The 17,979-nt window shown below is 44.3% G+C and overlaps 1 protein-coding gene across 2 annotated transcripts in view; it reads right to left on the bottom strand.

Annotated features, from left to right (window-relative positions):
* LOC310888973 (E3 ubiquitin-protein ligase KCMF1-like) overlaps positions 1–17,979 on the bottom strand; it is a 118,738-nt gene that overhangs the window by 78,396 nt on the left and 22,363 nt on the right. For both annotated transcript variants that reach the window (XM_083852686.1, XM_083852685.1), the window contains exon 2: positions 8,031–8,198. In XM_083852686.1, coding sequence (XP_083708812.1) covers positions 8,031–8,198 — 168 coding nt within the window. The remainder of the gene's footprint in view (positions 1–8,030; positions 8,199–17,979) is intronic.

Genomic DNA, 17,979 nt, shown 5'->3' with positions numbered 1-17,979 from the left:
GCAACTGAGTCTGCGCAAAGACAAGAGGTCAACTAGCGGTGACGAGGAAGGGTCACCAACCTTCATCCCCACAACCCCTGACGACCACTACCAGAAGACACTGCATAAGCGCAGATGGGAGGAGCTTATGGAAATGACTTCTTGAACTAATTTTAGTACGAAGTGGGGACAGGTTATGCATATGTATAGGCACATTGTGAAACTTCATGCATATGTAACTCTTTACTGCATATAACCATGGCAAGTTGCTGCGTCGCATGTGCACGACTTTGGTGGGGCTACCCCCCGTGCTGCCCAGCGCTAAATAAACATACCTACTTTACAATCTTACTGATTGTGGAGTCCGTTTTCCACAAGTCACTATAATCCTAATATTGCACCAAAGGCAGCAGCAGCTGCTCAAGGAAGGGAGACAGGGACTGCAATTGCCGCTGTCCCTGGAGAAGGAGCGCACTCTAGGCTCTGGTAAGAATTAGAACAATGTAGAAGAGAATTTTGCCTTCCCTGATACTAACAGTACTAACTAACACTAACTGTGTATCCTCTTAGGGAGGTTCCAGTGGGACAAGGACAAATAGGTTATGTGAACTCCCCCCCCCCCCCCCCCCCCCCCCCACCAGCACAGAGGTTAGGAGTTTTAAGAAAGAAACAAAGTCTTTAATTGAGGACCCTATAGGACTAGCAGAACAGTCAAATCCATTTCTAAGGCCTAATTTGTATTCCGGGGGCTGGGGGGGGTGGGGGAATGTCAGTCTTTAGTATGTTATTCACTGGAGAAGAACGTTTAGGAGGGGAATGATTCGGCAGGCAGCTATGCAAGAATGGGAAAAAACTAACTTCCCTTGGACTGGGAGTAATTCCGGTAGAGCAGAAATATCTCCTTATCCAACTGGGATAATAATAACCCACAACACAGAAATCACATGAGAGACTTGGGGTCAGAATGAGAAAGTACTCGGGGATGAATCCTGAGGACCCGGTATCCCAAGGGCTCCTGAAAGTTCATTTTGTGATTAAAGCCTGGCAAGATACCCAGAAAATGCTTCAGAAGGTGGGGGGATGTAGTGAACAGTCACTGGGGGGGCCCTCCTGCGGGAGGCCCTGAAGGTGTATGTCAGGAGGGGAGATGAGAAGGAAAAGCAGAGCAAAACTAATGGACAGGCACTTCAAATAGGAATATCCGCAGTGGAAGAAGGAGGAGAAACTGCTGTTATAAATTCAGAATAGGGAAGTCGGGGCTTCTCAGAAAGCTAGTCCCACTGAGAGCCCCTGATAAATGAAAAAGGGCTCAAGGGTTGAGATAAGGACATGGGGATCACTCTACAATTATCGTTGCGGGCAAAACAGACAGCATAGAAAGAGTAATAAAACTTATTACCTATTGCTGACAGGCTGGAGCGGTGAGAAGCAAATAAACAAGCTGGGGGCACCTTCCCCCATCCACTCTCTTCCACCTCTTCCCTGCCCTGAGTGGCGCAGGGCGGGGGGGGGGGGGGGGGGATGAGTGGAGGCTGTGGTTGGTCTATGGTACTTCGTTTCCACCACTCCTTCACGGTCGCTCTCTCCCCTGCTCTGGTGTGTGGGGTCCATTGACCTTCCTGGGCTGGTCCTGTGTGGGTTTCTCCACAGGCAGCGGCTTTTTGGGAGCTGCTCCAGGTGTGGGTCTGTGCCGCTGGGTCTATCTGTCAGGAGCGGGTTGGTCCAGCTTGGGACCCCCTGGGGACACCCCCTACCCCCAAACACCTGCTCCTACATGGGCTCTTTCGCGCGGGCCACAGGGGGGCTTCAGCTCTGGCACCTAGAGCGCCTCCTCCCCCTCCTCCCGCACTGACCTTGGTGTCTCTGCAGGGAGGTTTCTCACTCCTCATTCTCCCAGCGGCTGTTCTGCTCCAGGGTGTTTTTTGGTTTTTGTTTTTTTTTTCTTCTTCTCTTGGATGTGCTCTCACAGAAGCACAAACAGCATTGCTCATGGCTCGGCTCTGGGCAGCAGCGGGCCCCTTTGGAGCCGGATGAAACTGGCCCTTATCTAACATAGGGCAGCTGCTGGATTCTTCTCACGGAGGCCACCACTGCAGCCCCCCCACTACCAGAACCTTGCCACATAAACCCAATACATTAGGGCAGCTAGGTCATCGCTGGCCCGTAAAGTATCAGGGCTTAAATTAACTAATGAAACCCTACAGGTGACAGGGGTAGAAGGGATTGAGATAACAGTGCTACTTTTAGGGAACACCAGGATGAGACTAGGGATAAAATGATCACTGGGCAATTACTGTATGTACCCGAGGCAGGGACTAACTCCTTGGGAAAGGATTTGATAATGAAATTGGGCATTCAAATAGTAAATTGCTAGACTGGAATAATGGTGATATTAATGGGGTGCTCTTGGACCCTGGGAGCAAAGATATATTTGCCTTTGAGGGGAAAGATCCTGAAACAGGGCAGAAGCAACAATACAGATGGACAGTTTTACCTCAGGGGTTTACAGGGCCACCAATTTATTTGGGCAAGTTCTAGAACAAATTTTGGAGCAATTCCAACCTCCAGAGGAGGTGTTACTGTTACAATATATGGATGATCTTTTATTGTCAAGACAGGAGAAAATAATTGTGAAGGAAGCCACTAACAAGCTATTCAACTTTCTGGAAAAACGGGGCTTGAGAGTACTGAAAAATAAATTACAGTATGTAGAAAGAGAAGTCAAGTATTTAGGGCATCTAGTGTATGAGGGGAAATGATGAATAAATCCAGAGAGGATTCAGGGAATTGCTGAGCTACCCCTACCCAAAACTAAAAAGAACTAAAAAGTTTTAAGAGAAAGAGGTTTTTAAGGAATTAGGAGTCACAAAGTCCGAAGGAAAACAGATACTCCCTGAGGGGAGAGAAATGCTGAATAAAGTGCTAATGAGGCAAATACTAACTGGTTTACATCATTGGGGAATTCAAGCAATGTGTGACACTGGGTTATGGAAATATGTATGTGTGGTAATATATATACTTTGGCTGAACAAGTATGCAGGAGTTGTGAAGTATGTCAAAAAGTAAATAGGAAAATTATCTGCAGTCAGCCCAAAGGGGGCGAGAACCAGGAATTCAACCATTCCGAAGCGTACAGGTAGATTTTACAGAACTCCCTAGAGTAGGTAGATTTAAATACTTATTAGTCTTGGTCGATCATTTGTCAGGGAGGGTGGAAGCTTTCCCTTCAGTATCTGCTACTGTAAGCGTGGCAGCTAAGGAAATTCTAGAACAGATAATTCCCAGGTATGGAATCGTTGAAAATATTGACTCTGATCAAGGAAGTCACAAATATTGCAAGGGCTAATGCGGACTCTAGGAATTAAGCGGGAATTTCACGCTCCTTGGCACCCTTCCTCTTCTGGAAGGGTGGAGTGGATCAGACAGTAAAGAAGCAATTGACTAAGTTCTTGAAACTCGGCTCCCCTGAACGAAGTGTTTACCTTTGGCACTTCTCCCGAATTCAAACTGCGCCAAGAAAAGATGTGGGAGTTTCACCATATGAAATATTATTTGGATTGCTGTACCTGGACAAAGGGAATGAATTATCTCAATTTGAGACAAAAGATGCTTTTCTTAAAAACTATATACTTGGGCTGTCGTCCTCTTTGTCATCTCTCAGGACCTGTGGATCGTTAGCACAAACCCCACCCTTGGAAGCCCCAATCCATCCATTCCGAGCAGGAGATTAGGTTCTGATACAGACATGGAGGGAATCAAAGCTACAACCTGAGTGGCATGGACCATTCCAGGTACTCCTGACTACTGAGACAACAGTAAGAACAGCTGAGAAATGGTGGGCTCATTACACTCGGGTGAAAGCATCGGTTAACCCTGAAACCTGAGAGACTGTCTTAATAGAGACTTTAAAAGTTAAATCTGTTAAAACTAACTACTGTAAACCTTTAACTTCTCCTTCAAAGAATTCTTAATGAGTTAATGGGTAAAAGGGATTGAATTACACAGAATTAGAGTGTTTCCAGGGGACACTCCCTGGAAGAGGGAGAAAAAGAAGAGGGGGGGGGTATTCAATCCCCACCAGAAGAATCCTTATTAGTTTGTGATTTTTATTGTTTTTCTGAATTATTATTTCTTAATTATTATAGGGATATAGAGAGAGATATGATGTATTTTAAGCTTATCTTAGTAATACCTGTTATGAATTGATTAGTGATAGGATGGGAGGAAAAATCAGCATTTCCAATTAATCCAGAACATCTCTCGAGTTCTATATCGAAATAATTGTTGGATTTGCTCCCAAATGCCTAGAAACACTGAAAAGGCCTTGTCCCTGATTGCTATTCCATTACCAGCAGCAACTGTGTCTGGATTCTTTAGATTTCTAAAAACAACGGATCATACTCAGTCCCGGGAAGGAACAGATTTTGAAGTTGAGCTCCCTACACATAATCCTGGCTACAATATAACGTGTTATCAAAGGTGTCTTTCAAACAACATTGATAGAAACTCAGGGGGCAATAATACTGACCCTGGGTGTGGAAATATTATCCATGAAGTAGGGAATAATCCATACTGTACCGAATATGGTAGCTACGGGGATGCTAATATACATAATGCACACCAGATACAATATGGGTGACCCTTTCGGTGACAAACTTAAGCTGATTGATATGGCGGTGCACTAAGGCATAGAGTGGTAACCAGGCTAGAATAAGAGAAAGTGGGAACCAATAAGGAGGAGTTGTTAGGCTCGGACGGGCCTATAGAGGGCTACGCGTGATCAAAAGGAATGCACCAATCAGAAGTCTGTAACTATGTTTGCCAGCCACGTGCAGCCCGTGTAGGGGCTCAGAAAAACTATATAAGATCTGGCATTGGGACAATAAAGGGTCTCCATTTCTCGACTATCTTGGAGTCCGTGTCGTCATTCCCTTCAATACAACATGAGAATCCTGTAACAGGATGGCCTATCCCAAATGGCAATGGGTTGGTACTGGCTATGTGGCCATAAAGCCAGGAAGGTGTTGCCCCTAGGATGGAAGGGAGCTTGCACCCTGGGGGCAATAATTCCAAATGTAACTATTATGGAAGACCCACAGAGCCAAAGCCCCCTTGAGACCACACGCAGAATTAAGCGGACTCCAGATAATCCTCTAGTAAAAAGAAACAGGGCATTTCACTGTTTTGCAAAGTGGTTTCTACCTTGGTTAGGGGTGAGTGAATTAGAAAACGCTATTGTAAATATCTCAGCTATAATGGAAGAACTAGAAAATAACACTAGATGCAGTCCAGGCACTACAAAAGGAGGTAACAAGTTTGCAAGAACGGTACTCCAGAATCAAATGGTATTAGATTTATAACTAGCCTCACAAGGAGGAGCGTGCACTGTAATTAATGCTAGTCGCTGTATGTATGTAGATCAAACAGGACGAATTGAGACTGATCTCAAAAATATTTGGGAAAAAAACAAGATCCTACATAAAGTGGCTCAAGATGACACTTCCTGGGTATTTAAAGACATTTGGAAGAAACTAACTTCATGGTTACCTGAATGGAATTGGCTCAAACAACTATTTGTTGGTATTATAATAATAATGGCATTGTGTATCTGTCATCCCCTGTGACATCCAAAGAAAAATACTGTGCCCTAATGTTGGAAAAACTCAAGAGTGGAGGATGTGAAGTGGTGCAGAAATGACAATAGGAGTAAGAAAATAAGAGGGGGGAATTGTGAGAAACAAAGGTTTTTTTGTTTGTTTGTTTGTTTTTTGGGTTTTTTTTTTTCGGTAGAATGTGTTTTTGCAGTGGAAAATTCCACTAACCTTGCATATTCAAAAGTGATTGTGCAGGCATGACAGTTGCATAGCAGTGGGGAGTATGTTAAGAAGATAATGGGAAGGTCCCACTGTCCCAAAATAAGGAGGATAGCTAAGAAAAACAGGACGAGCAGTGCGAAATCAGTAAAAACAAAAATCACAGGCACTCTAGTCAAGGGAGAAGAAGGGAAAAAAAAAAAAAAAAGGAAAAGAAATTAATGGTTGGTCAAATAAAATTGTGCATATATGGTATAGCAAGAAGCGTCGAGTAGTTTGTGAACCGGTAGTACACAGCCGATGAGGAAACGGGAGGAATCAAGCATCGGGTAATAGGGAATATAAGGCTATGATATACTTTTACTGTGCGCTCCTGCTTGCAGGACTCCCACCATTGCAATTGCGAATAAAATAGCTTCACAGAAGACCCTGTCTGAAAAAAAATATTGAGATTTTTCTCACAGTCAGTAGGACTAAGGAAGTGATTGTCTCTCTATACTCAGCCCTGGTAAGACCACACCTTAAGTACTACGTTCAGCTTCGGGCCCCTCACTAGAAGAAGGATACTGAGTTGCTGGAATGCATTCAGAGAAGAGCAACTAACCTGGTGAAGGAACTAGAAAACAAGACACAAGGAGCATCTGAGGGAACTGGGGTTGTTTATTCTGGAGAAGAGAAGGCTGAAGGGAGACCTCATCGCTTTCTACAACTACCTGAAAGGAGGTTGTAGAGAGAAAAGGGTGTCTATTTTCTCAGGTGAAAAGTGATAGAATGTGAGGCAACGGCCTCAAGTTCCGCCAGGGGAGGTTTAGATTGAATATTAGGAAGAATTTGTTCATGGAGAGCATGGTCAAGCACTGGAACAGGCTGCCCAGGCAAGCAGTGGAGTCACCATCCCTGGAGATATTTAAGAGACGTATGGATGTAGCACTTCTGGACATGGCTTAGTTCTGGACTTGATGATCTTAAGGGTCTTTTCCAACCTAAATGATACTATGATTCTAAGATGTTTTTTAGATGCACAGATTGTTCACAAGATTGGTTGGAACAACTTAAGAAGTTAAATGACTTTCAGTAAGTTTTCCCATTATATTACTTTCAAACTTTTAGCATTTAATGTTAACTTATGGCTCCACAACATGCATACATCAATCCTCTTTTTCCTATGGAACACGTACATAACATTTACGATGTTACCATTTAACCCCATATGCAATATACAAGAATAACTGTCACCAGGGGTCAAGTTTAAGCCATGCACCTCAAATAGTGAACGAAACACTGAATTAATACTTAATTAACACTTAATTAATTGTGTATCATTCAAAAATTTATTTCCAAACTCTGAATTCTCAGAGCATAGATTTCCAAGTCATTACAACACAGGCTTAGAGCAAGCAGTGACTTGAGAATTACACATGAATGAGAGACTTCTCTGCTCAAAGGGAGTTCTGAGAAAGTAGCTGTATATCGGTATATTAAGCTGTTCTGAGCTTTAAATCCATAAAGGAAGTAGCATAATGTATACATCCAGTACTTTTCTTTTTAAACCTTTTTTTTTAAGTGAAAAAGAAAATAAGACTAAAAGAGCTGAAAACTTTAATAATATAGTTCAAATCACTAAAAACAGTTTTTGTTAAAACGATAGTCTTGTGGAGGCTTAAAACAGGTATAACAAGAAATAAGCGTCCAATGTCAACAGCATCTTAACACAAACATATGCTATGGAAGTATCTCCTGAATTACAGTGCTGGTGTTATAGAGGATACAACAACAGCAATTAAGAGGACTACTTGCTAGCCCTTGCCACTATTCTTCCACATTCAGTGCAGCCTACAGCCCCTGCTACATCCCCAGATACAACCAGAAAAGAACATATTCTCTGAACTCTCACCACTATTTCTCTCCACCATGGCACTTTCTGGTACAGCATACTGGGGTGTGTGTACATGTAGATGTTAAACCTTTTGAATTTGAAGTTAATTTAGGAGTAATCCTTTTATAAGATAAATGTAACAGTCCAATAATTTGATGTCTGCCAAAACACCTAACCCAAAAGAATAAACCAGATTTCACGTACTAGAACCAAAGAGAAAACAAGCTTTTAAATTAAAGAGATAGAAACTTGCTATAATTTTCAGCATGTTATTTGGGGAAATAAAAAAAGTTCCTAAGCTATGAAATAAATATACATGTTTATAACTATGGCAAACAGTTCCAATATTAACTACTACTTACCAAAATCTACTCTTGTTAGTATGCACTGCATGGGATGGTCAGTTGTATGCCTCGTTGTTGTTGCACCACTTTCATAACAAGTTGCACACAAATCGTAATCGTAGCAAATTAAACACTTGTATCTGCGACCTCGAAAATTTCCTTTTAAACATGCATCACAGCTGACACCTGTGAATAAAAAAAAAAATACAGGAAAAAAATAATTTTACATTGTTTTAATGATACAGATTTGTCACTATCATCTCCCAACAACAACCAAAAAGAAATTCAGCCAAAAAGCTTTTATGTAGCTGATGAAAATAAGACAACTTTAAACGTATTTTTATTTTTAAAAAAGGCAACAGTCACCCAAATTGAAAGTTAAAGTAAAATAAAAAACACAGTCAGTCACCTAAACTGATAGTTGGTTAAGCTATAAATTCTTTTATAATCACTTCTTCCTTGTTTGGAAATTTGGTTCAAAACATTCTTGAGGTTAAACAGCATAGCAGTTGATCTGGAAGTTTCTACAAAAACAAGCAAACAAAAACTCCCCACAGCAGACCATCTCACAAACCACAGATAAGCACATACCGCCACATAACAACATCCCTCCCAGGCTTTTGTGTTTATTTTTTATACATTCTAACATTTCAATTCTGAAGAATGCCTGCCACAACCACTCTTCACAATGCATACATATCTGTGTGGTGGTTTCACAGCTGTAGGTAGCTCAGCACCACCAGACTGCTCTCTCACTCCTCCTCCTCAAAAGAAAAGAGGGAGAAAAGATGATAAAAATAGCTCATGGGTTGAGATAAGGACAGGGAGATCACTCACCAACTGTCACAAGCAAAACAGACTCAGCATAAAGGAGATGTAATTTATTACCTATTGATAACAGACTTAGAGCCGTGAGAACTAAAAACAAACTAAAAACACCTTCCTCCCCCATCTACCCTCTTCTTCCACCTCCCTGAGCAGCACAGGGAAATGGGGATTGTGGTCAGTCCATAACACTTAGTCATGTGCTGCTCTTTCATGGTTAGTCTTTTCTCCTGCTCCAGCATGGGGTCCTTCCCGCAGGACACGGTCCTTCCCAAACTTATCCTACATGGGCTTCCCAAAGACTGCAGTTCTTCAAGAACTGCTCCAATATGGGTCTGTGCCATGGGGTGCAGTCCTTCAGGAACAGACTGCTCCAATATGGGTCCCCCATGCGTGGCAGTTCCTGCCAGAGCACCTGCTCCATCATGGGCTCCTCCACAGGCTACAGAGTGGATATCTACTCCACTGTGGTACTCTATAGGCTGCAGGGGAGGACAGCTCGCTCCACCATGGTCCTCTCCAATACAATTTTGGAGTTGAGATCAGGGTCTTCTATTTTGAAATAAACATTAAGATGTAAATTAAGATGTACGCAAGTTACATTGCATCAGCTCTTCAGCTTCTTCCTTTTGGGAGGTTCAATCTTTGCACTACAAATCAGTCACACTGCCTGTGTCAGGAAAAGGCTTCATAACGTCTAAAGGTTTTGCAATTTTCTCTGTACTGTTTCAGCTCTCTATTGTCTCTTCCCACTGACTGGAAGAGGAGAAACAACCCCCATTTTTAAAAGGGGAAAAAAGGAAGACCTTGGGAACTACAGGCCAGTCAGTCTCACCTCTGTGCCCAGCAAGACCACGGAGCAGATCCTCCTGGAAACTACGATACAGCACATGGAAAATAAAAAGGTGATTTGTGACAGCCAACATGGCTTCACTAAGGGCAGATCGTGCCTGACAAATCCGGTGGCCTTCTATGATGGGGTTACAGCATTGGCAGATAAGGGAAGAGCAACTGCCATCATCTACTTAGATTGTTCAAAGCATTTGACACTGTCCCACACAACATCATTGTCTCTAAATTGGAGAGACATGGATTTGAAGGATGAACCACTTGGTGGGTAAGGAACTGGGTGGATGTTCTCACTCAAAGAGTTGCTGTCAACAGGTCAATGTCCAGGTGGAGATCAGTAACGAGTGGTGTTCCTCAGGGGTCAGCAATGGGACCGGCGCTGTTTAACATCTTTGTTGGTGACATGGACAGTGAGATTGAGTGCACCCTCAAGCAGGTTTGCCAATGACACCAAGCTGTGTGGTACAGTCGACATACTGAAAGGAAAGGATGCCATCATAGAAGGACCTTGACAGGCTTGAGAAGTGGGTCTGTTCAAACCTCACGAAGTTCAACAAGGCCAAGTACAAGGTCCTGCACCTGGGCTGGGGCAATCCTAAACACAAATACAGGCTGGGCAGAAAATGGATTGAAAGCAGCCCCAATGAAAGGACCTGAGGGTCTTGGTTGATGAGAAGCTCAACATGAGCCAGCAACGTGCGCTTGCAGCCCAGAAAGCCAGCTGTATCCTAGGCTGCATCAAAAGAAGCATGGCCAGCAGGTCAAGGGAGGTGATTCTCCCCCTCTACTCTGCTCATGTGAGACCCCACCTGGACCACTGCATCCAGCTCTGGGGCCCCCAGCACAAGAAGGACATGGACATATTAGAACGAGTCCAGAGGGCCCCAAAGATGATCGAAGGGCTGGAACACCTATCCTATGAAAATAGGCTGAAGGAGTTGCAGTTCTTCAGCCTAGAGAAGGCTCCAGGAAGACCTTATAGTGGCCTTCCAATACCTAAAAGGGGCCTACAGGAAAGCTGGGGAGGGACTCTTTGTCAAGGAGTGTAGTAAGAGGACAAGGAGTAATAGCTTTAAAGTAAAAGAGGGTAAGTTTAGATTAGATATAAGGAAGAAATTTTTTCTCTGAGGGTGGCAAGGCACTGTAACAGGTTGCCCAGAGAATTTGTAGATGCCCCATCCCTGGAGGTGCTCAAGGCCAGGTTGGATGGGGCTTTGAGCGACCTGATCTAGTGGAAGGTGCCCCTGTCCATGGCAGAGGGTTGGTACTAGATGACCATAGAATATGCCGAGTTGGAAGGGACCCATAAGAATCATTGAGTCCAACTCCTGGCACCACACAGGTCTACCCAAAAATTCAGACCATATGACTAAGAGCACAGTCCAAATGCTTCTTAAACCCCGACGGGCTTGGTGCCGTGACTACGTCCCTGGGGAGCTTGTTCCAGTGCGCGACAACCCTCTCAGTGAAGAACCTCTTCCTGATATCCAGCCTGAACCTCCCCTGTCGCAGCTTGACTCCATTCCCTTGGGTCCTATCACTGGTCGCCAGAGAGAATAGACTGGAGCCTGCCCCTCCGCTCCCCCTCGTGAGGAAGTTGTAGACCACGATGAGGTCTCCCCCTAGCCTCCTCTTTTCCAGGCTGAACAGACCAAGTGACCACAGCTGCTCCTTGTACATCTTCCCCCCTAGGCCCTTCACCATCTTTGTAGCCCTCCTCTGGACACTCTCCAATAGTTTCACATCCTTCTTGTACTGTGGTGCCCAGAACTGCACACAGTACTCGAGGTGAGGCCGCACCAGCACAGAGTAGAGCGGGACAATCACTTCCCTCGACCGACTAGCAATGCCTTGCTTGATGCACCCCAGGATACGGTTGGCCCTCCTGGCTGCCAGGGCACACTGCTGGCTCATATTCAGCTTGCTATCAACCAACTGTCTGAAAAAAAAAAAAAAATTGAGATATTTCTCACAGGGGGACGATCACCTCCCTGGTCCTGCTGGCTACACTATTCCTGATACAAGCCAGGATGCCGTTGGCCTTCTAGGCCACCTGGGCACACTGCTGGCTCATGTTCAAGCAAGCGTCAACCAACACCCGCAGATCCTTTTCCTCTGCATAGCTTTCCAGCCACTCTGCCCCAATCCTGAAGCGTTGAATGGGATTCTTGTGGCCAAAGTGCAGGACCCGGCACTTAGCCATGTTGAACCTCATCCCATTGGCCTCTGCTCATCAACCCAACCTGTCCAGGTCCCTCTGCAGGGCCTTCCTACCCTCCGGGAGATCGACACTTCCCCCCAACTTGGTGTTGTCTGCAAACTCACTGAGGGTGCGCTCAATTTCCTCATCCAAATCATCAATAAAGATATTAAGGGGGCCTTAATGATGGGCCCCAACATCGACCCCTGGGGAACACCACTCATGACCGGTGAAACCAACTGCCCCAGGGGTGGAAACACAGTCCTACCATTTGCCATGGACTGATCCAGACTGCGCTTGAACAGGGGGAAGCTCCTGAACACCTGCAGTACATTGATGACATCATCGTGTGGGGCAACACAGCAGAATAAGTTTTTGAGAAAGGGAAGAAAACAGTCCAAATCCTTCTGAAGGCTGGCTTTGCCATAAAACAAAGTAAGGTCAAAGGACCTGCACGAAAGATCCAGTTTTAGGAATAAAATGGCAAGATGGACGTAGTCAGATCCCAATGGCTGTGATCAATAAAGTAACAGCTATGTCTCCACCAACTAGCAAAAAAGAAACACAAACTTTCCTAGGTGTCGTGGGGTTTTTGAGAATGCACATTCCTAATTGCAATCTGATTTCTCTTTCAAGCAACCCAGAAGAAGAACCATTTCAAATGGGTCCCTGAACAACAACAAGCCTTTGAACAAATTAAACAGTAGCCCTTGGGCCAGTCTGGGCAGGACAAAACGTAAAAAAAATGTGCTCTGCACTGCAGCCAGGGAGAATGGCCCTAGCCAGAGACTCTGGCAGAAAGAGCCAGAGGAGACTTGAGGGTGTGAGAAACGAAGTTGTGTTTTTGCAGTAGAGAATTACTTTTCTGTATTCCAAGGTAGTTGCGTAGTCATAAGAAGGAGAAATGCTAAGAAGATAAGTGGACAGTAGAAGGCCTCACTGTTCCAAAATAAGGTAGAAGCTTGAGAAAAACAGGATGAGCAGTGTGAGAACAGTAAAACAAAGATCACAAGTTCTCAAAACGTAAGAAAGGAGAAATTAAAGGGTTGAAAAAAAGAAAAATTGTACATATATGGTATAGAAGAGCGGCGAGTAGCTTGTGAACCTGTAGTACTCAGCCAATGAGGAAACAGGGGAGGTGATCAGGCATCGGGTAATAGGGAATAAAAGGTTATGATTTGTTTACTAAAATGCACTCCTGATTGACAGGACACCCACCACTGCAATCGCAAATAAAATAGCTTCACAGAAGACCCTGTCTGAAAAAAATTATTTGAGATTTTTCTCACAAGGGTGACCCGTAGGGTTTTGGAGACAGGGATGCAGAGGATCCAAGGCCCGCTATACTCCAACTGAGAGATATTGGCAGTATATGAAGGAGTTCAAGCTGCTTCGGAAGTGGTTAGTACTGAAGCACAGCTCCTCTTGGCACCCCGACTGACGGTGCTGGGCTGGATGTTCAAAGGAAGGGTCCCCTCTACACATCATGCAACTGATGTTACACAGAGGAAGTGGGTTGCACCGATCACACAACAGGCTCGAATTGGAAACCCCAGTGGCAACCTTATCACACTCTACAGGTACCTTAAAGGAGGCTGTAGCGAGGTGGGGGTTGGTCTATTCTCCCACGTGCCTGGTGACAGGACGAGGGGGAATGGGCTAAAGTTGTGCCAGGGGAGGTTTAGGCTGGATGTTAGGAAGAACTTCTTTACTGAAATGGTTGTTAGGCATTGGAATAGGCTGCCCAGGGAAGTGGTTGAGTCACCATCCCTGGAGGTCTTTTAAAGACATTTAGATGTAGAGCTTAGTGATATGGTTTAGTGGAGGACTTGTTAGTGTTAGGTCAGAGGTTGGACTAGGTGATCTTGGAGGTCTCTTCCAACCTAGATGATTCTGCAGGGCTGCTCTCCAGCATCTCATCACCCAGTCTGTACATGTAAAGAGGGTTGCCCCTTCCCAGGTGCAAGACCCAGCACTTGCTCTTGTTAAACTTCGTGCAGTTGGTGACTGCCCAGCTCTCCAATCTGTCCAGATCTCTCTGCAAGGCCTTTCCACCCTCGACAGTGTCAACAGCTCCTCCCAGAGGAGAGCTGCACGGCATAGCCCCAGAAGCAGCCTCCAACAGAACCCGGCATGGCCACTGCCATGGGGTGGCTGGTGGCCTGCAGACAGCAACACTGACTAGTGCACATCTCAACATGGTCTCCAAGCAACATTTCCTGTAGATGTGCATGACAGCAGAAGCATCCGGGCAAATTGATGAGCTGGCTTTGGGAGCCTATAAATAGGCAAAACCAGAACGCATGATTAGTCAGAAGGTCATAGGTGAGATAAAGACTGTGGATACGAGGGACCCAGTATACAGGTCTTTGAAACAGGAGCTCCAGGGACTTGCCTACAGCAAACCCACATGTCTGGACTTGTTAATGGACATGTCTCCGGTATCATACGAAGTCCAGTTACTGCATTCATGGAACAACGATGATCGCTCACTGAATGTATTTGTGGAGGAGGATGACAAACTGATATTTTATCTGCTCTACCAATGACCTTCATGTTCTGGGACTGAGAGATGAAACCAAAGCAAAATATCTGGAGCTGACCCACTGGGAGATGGGTTTGCTACCCTTGTGTCATTGGTACTGTCGGAGCTCCTTGGCCCAAGTACTTGTGTCACTGATAAAGTCTCCATGTGCCCTTACAGGCAAGCGCTCAAGTAGTCCTTGTTTCAAAACTGAGTGTTTTTGTTCTTTCGGAAGTCACTTCCCCAGCACACTTTAAAAAAAAAAAAGAACACTTACAGAAGCTCTGTTCCTCCCTGCTTCTCCTGATAAAAGGCTGTACCTTTGGGTTGTAGAGCCTGGGAGTGAGCCCTCCTTCTGTACCAGCTGAAGGGAAGAACATAGTTTAGGGGAAGGGTGCTAAGAATGGGAAAGCACAGGGTGGCCAGCAGAGTTGGGAAGAGTCTGGAATACCAAGAGGAATTCATTGCTGAGGTGTTTTTTTTGTTTGTTTTGTTGTGTTTTTTGTTGTTATTGTTTAAAAAAAAAACACAAACACCAAAACCAAGAACCCTTCCACCAGGACACTTAAATTGGAGGAGGTGGTTACGCTGCTGATATCTGTCTCTGTGCTAGGACTTCTTACCGTGTTCTGATGTTGTTTCATAGACACAGTAAGCCTTGCTTTTTTTTGTTTATCACCATCACTTTCTCAGTTCTTCTGCTCCATTCTGTCCTGCCTTCTCTTAGTGGCTGTGACTCAGTTGATTGAGCAGTCACCCCATGTCTTCATCTGCCCTCTTCCTCTTGACTTAAAACTGTAGGTTTTAGTCTGGGACTGAAGGGTTTCTTGCTGATGTGGGGACAGGGAAGGGACAAATTTCTGCAATACAGTCCCTGGTGAGACAGACTGGATGTCCTCAGACTTGTTACACAGATGTAGGTCCTGCCATTTTAGGTCTGCTTTCTGTATAGCCTGTTCCATGTGAAGGTTTTAGAGAAACATAGTAATTCTCTAAGGGCTCTTCCAGGAAATTCTCTTCTTGAACGAGCTGCTTAGTCACCCAAACTAGGCTTTGTTATGCCACAGACCATCAGCATAATCTTCATTTAGCTATGCAGCTAAATAGTTCTGTCTGTTGCTTGGGGGTAGGAAGTTGTCCCAGAGAAGGTGGTGACAGTGTAGCTGCAGAAGTGCCATAAGCAGACCAGAAATCCAGAAGGTGGTTGCTGCAGAATGTAACTCGTGAGACTTTAACAGAGCCCAATGGGGTGATCTTCAAGCACAAAAAGAAATAAACATCTCCAGAGCTAAGGGGTTGGCAGGGGAGAATTGCAATAAACAGGACAAGCAATTCAGGCAAAATCAGCACATCCCAAATAGATTATTGCCTCAGTAGCCAAGTAAACAGGATGACACTCCTTTACTAGCAGGAGCTGCTCTCTTGACCTCTCCACAGGTTACTACGCTGCATTTCTGGGGTTATTTTGCATATTTGTCTTGAAAAAATGTTTGTGTGGTTGTTGTTTGTTCTTTTTTTTGCTCTTGAGTTATTCCCTCAGCTCTGTGTAGATGATCTTTAAGGTCCCTTCTAATCCAAACTGTTCTGTGATTCTATTATTGTTAATTTAGATAAAGGCAGAGGAAGCAGCATCATCTTTTCATCTGTAAAGGCCCTTGAAAGCTTCCTTCATTTGCAGTAGTAAATTAAGGGCTTTCATGAAAGTAACTGCTGTAAACACAATTTTATCTTCAAAGTCCTCTTTCAGCATCAATTAAAACAAACTTTTCTGTATTTGCACTGAAGGATGAAAACGTAGAAGCAACTAAAATTACTGAAATAAAGCCATGACATAGACTCCAAGAGGATTAGTAGACAAAGATCTCATAAGAAGAAAGGCTGAGAGAGCTGGTGCTGATCAGCCTAAAGAAGAGAAGGCTCTGGGGTGACCTCATTGCGGCCTTTCAGTACTTAAAGGGGGCTTATAAAAAAGATGGAGAGCAACTCTTTGCTCAGTCAGATAATGACAGGACAAGGGGGAACGATTTTAAACTAGAAGAGGGGAGATTTAGATTAGAAGGAAATTCTTCACTCAGAGGATAGGGAGGCACTGGAACAGGTTGCCCAGAGAGGCTGTGGATGCCCCATTCCTGGAGGCATTCAAGACCAGGTTAGATGAGGCCCTGAGCAACCTGATTTAGTGGGTGGCAACCCTGCCTATGGCAGGGGGGTTGGAACTAGATGATTTTTAAGGTCCCTTCCAACGCAAGTCATTCTATGATCAATGAGGTCTCAAAACTGCAAATGTCCTAATGATCATTTCCTAACTATAAGTTCTATGATCACAGTTTAACAGAAAAAATGAAGTATTAACACAAGCCACCTCCACCTCTTGCAATGTCAGATCTATTATGAAGAATGCATGGTCAAGGGAAAATCACACTGTTAAACTGAAACATATTCAGTTGTTTCTTGCTCTCTGCCTCAAACAGTATGAAGCATTACACATTTAGCAATATTTTGGGATGCTTACTTAAGTTTTATGAATACCAAAGGAAGAAAACATTACCCACTAGTCACTGTAAAACCTACTTAAAATAGACAAGAAACCTGCATCTGAGGTACTCAAGTAGAAAATGTTCCTGGCTAATAAAGTTCAATAAGGACAACAAGATGTAGCTGCAGATACAGAACAGTATCTCAAGGTGAGAGAAACAAGTTAGATAAACTCTTTAGTTTTAGCAGGATGCCAAAGCAATGTGATGTTTATGGGAAGTTCAACTACTAACAGGAATGTTACGTTAATGAAGTGCTCAAGAACTAGTATTCTAGCCTACTGTGGAGTAACTGCCTAAAGTAACTAGGAAAATTAAACTAATATTCACATTTTAAAGAAAATGTACAGCATTGAAGAAGCTTTCAGGGTGGAGGGTAGCTGCACTACCTAAGCACTCCTTAAGCTTCCAACCTTAGATGCTATCACACTGGGGGAACCTGGTGTGCTGGCTCTAAGGAACAGCACGGAGTGTAGAGCGGAGTGGAGACACCGCGGCTAGGCCCTGTGGCAAGATGGGGACTCGATCGTTCCTGTGCACACAGAGATGGATAAACTGCACATTTGCTACCCTGAGCCAACGACCTGTCATGTTTTTGACAGAATGCTGTACTCTAGTGAACTTTTGCTCATTATAATATCATTATAATACCAAAGCACACCTCCTTCCCAAAAGCTACCCGCCTCCAAGGGGCGACCACCCCTCACTGAGCATACACTCTGAATTTCTCAGAGCCTATACCTTTAAAAGAAAGTGAGAAAACTTTTCACCAATCATAACCAAGATATGCTTCACTAGAGTCACTCAAGCTCCACCTAAAAGATAGAAAATAATATAAATTGGCTTAAGAGAAAGGGGATGCTAGGGAAGACACCATCACAAGTACCTTCTGACTTCCAGGATCAGTCAACGGGCTGAGCCTCTCTCCCCCCCGCCCACTGGGATGCCTTTGGGTGAGATTTGAACACTTGGTTATACCAGGTGTCTCTACAGAAACTTAGGAATCTCTACAGTCTTTGTGCCTTTTAACTTGTT

Source organism: Anser anser, assembly GCF_964211835.1.
Source record: "Anser anser genome assembly, contig: SUPER_W_unloc_9, whole genome shotgun sequence".
Lineage (NCBI taxonomy): Eukaryota > Metazoa > Chordata > Aves > Anseriformes > Anatidae > Anser > Anser anser.
This window is presented reverse-complemented; position numbering and strand designations above follow the sequence as displayed.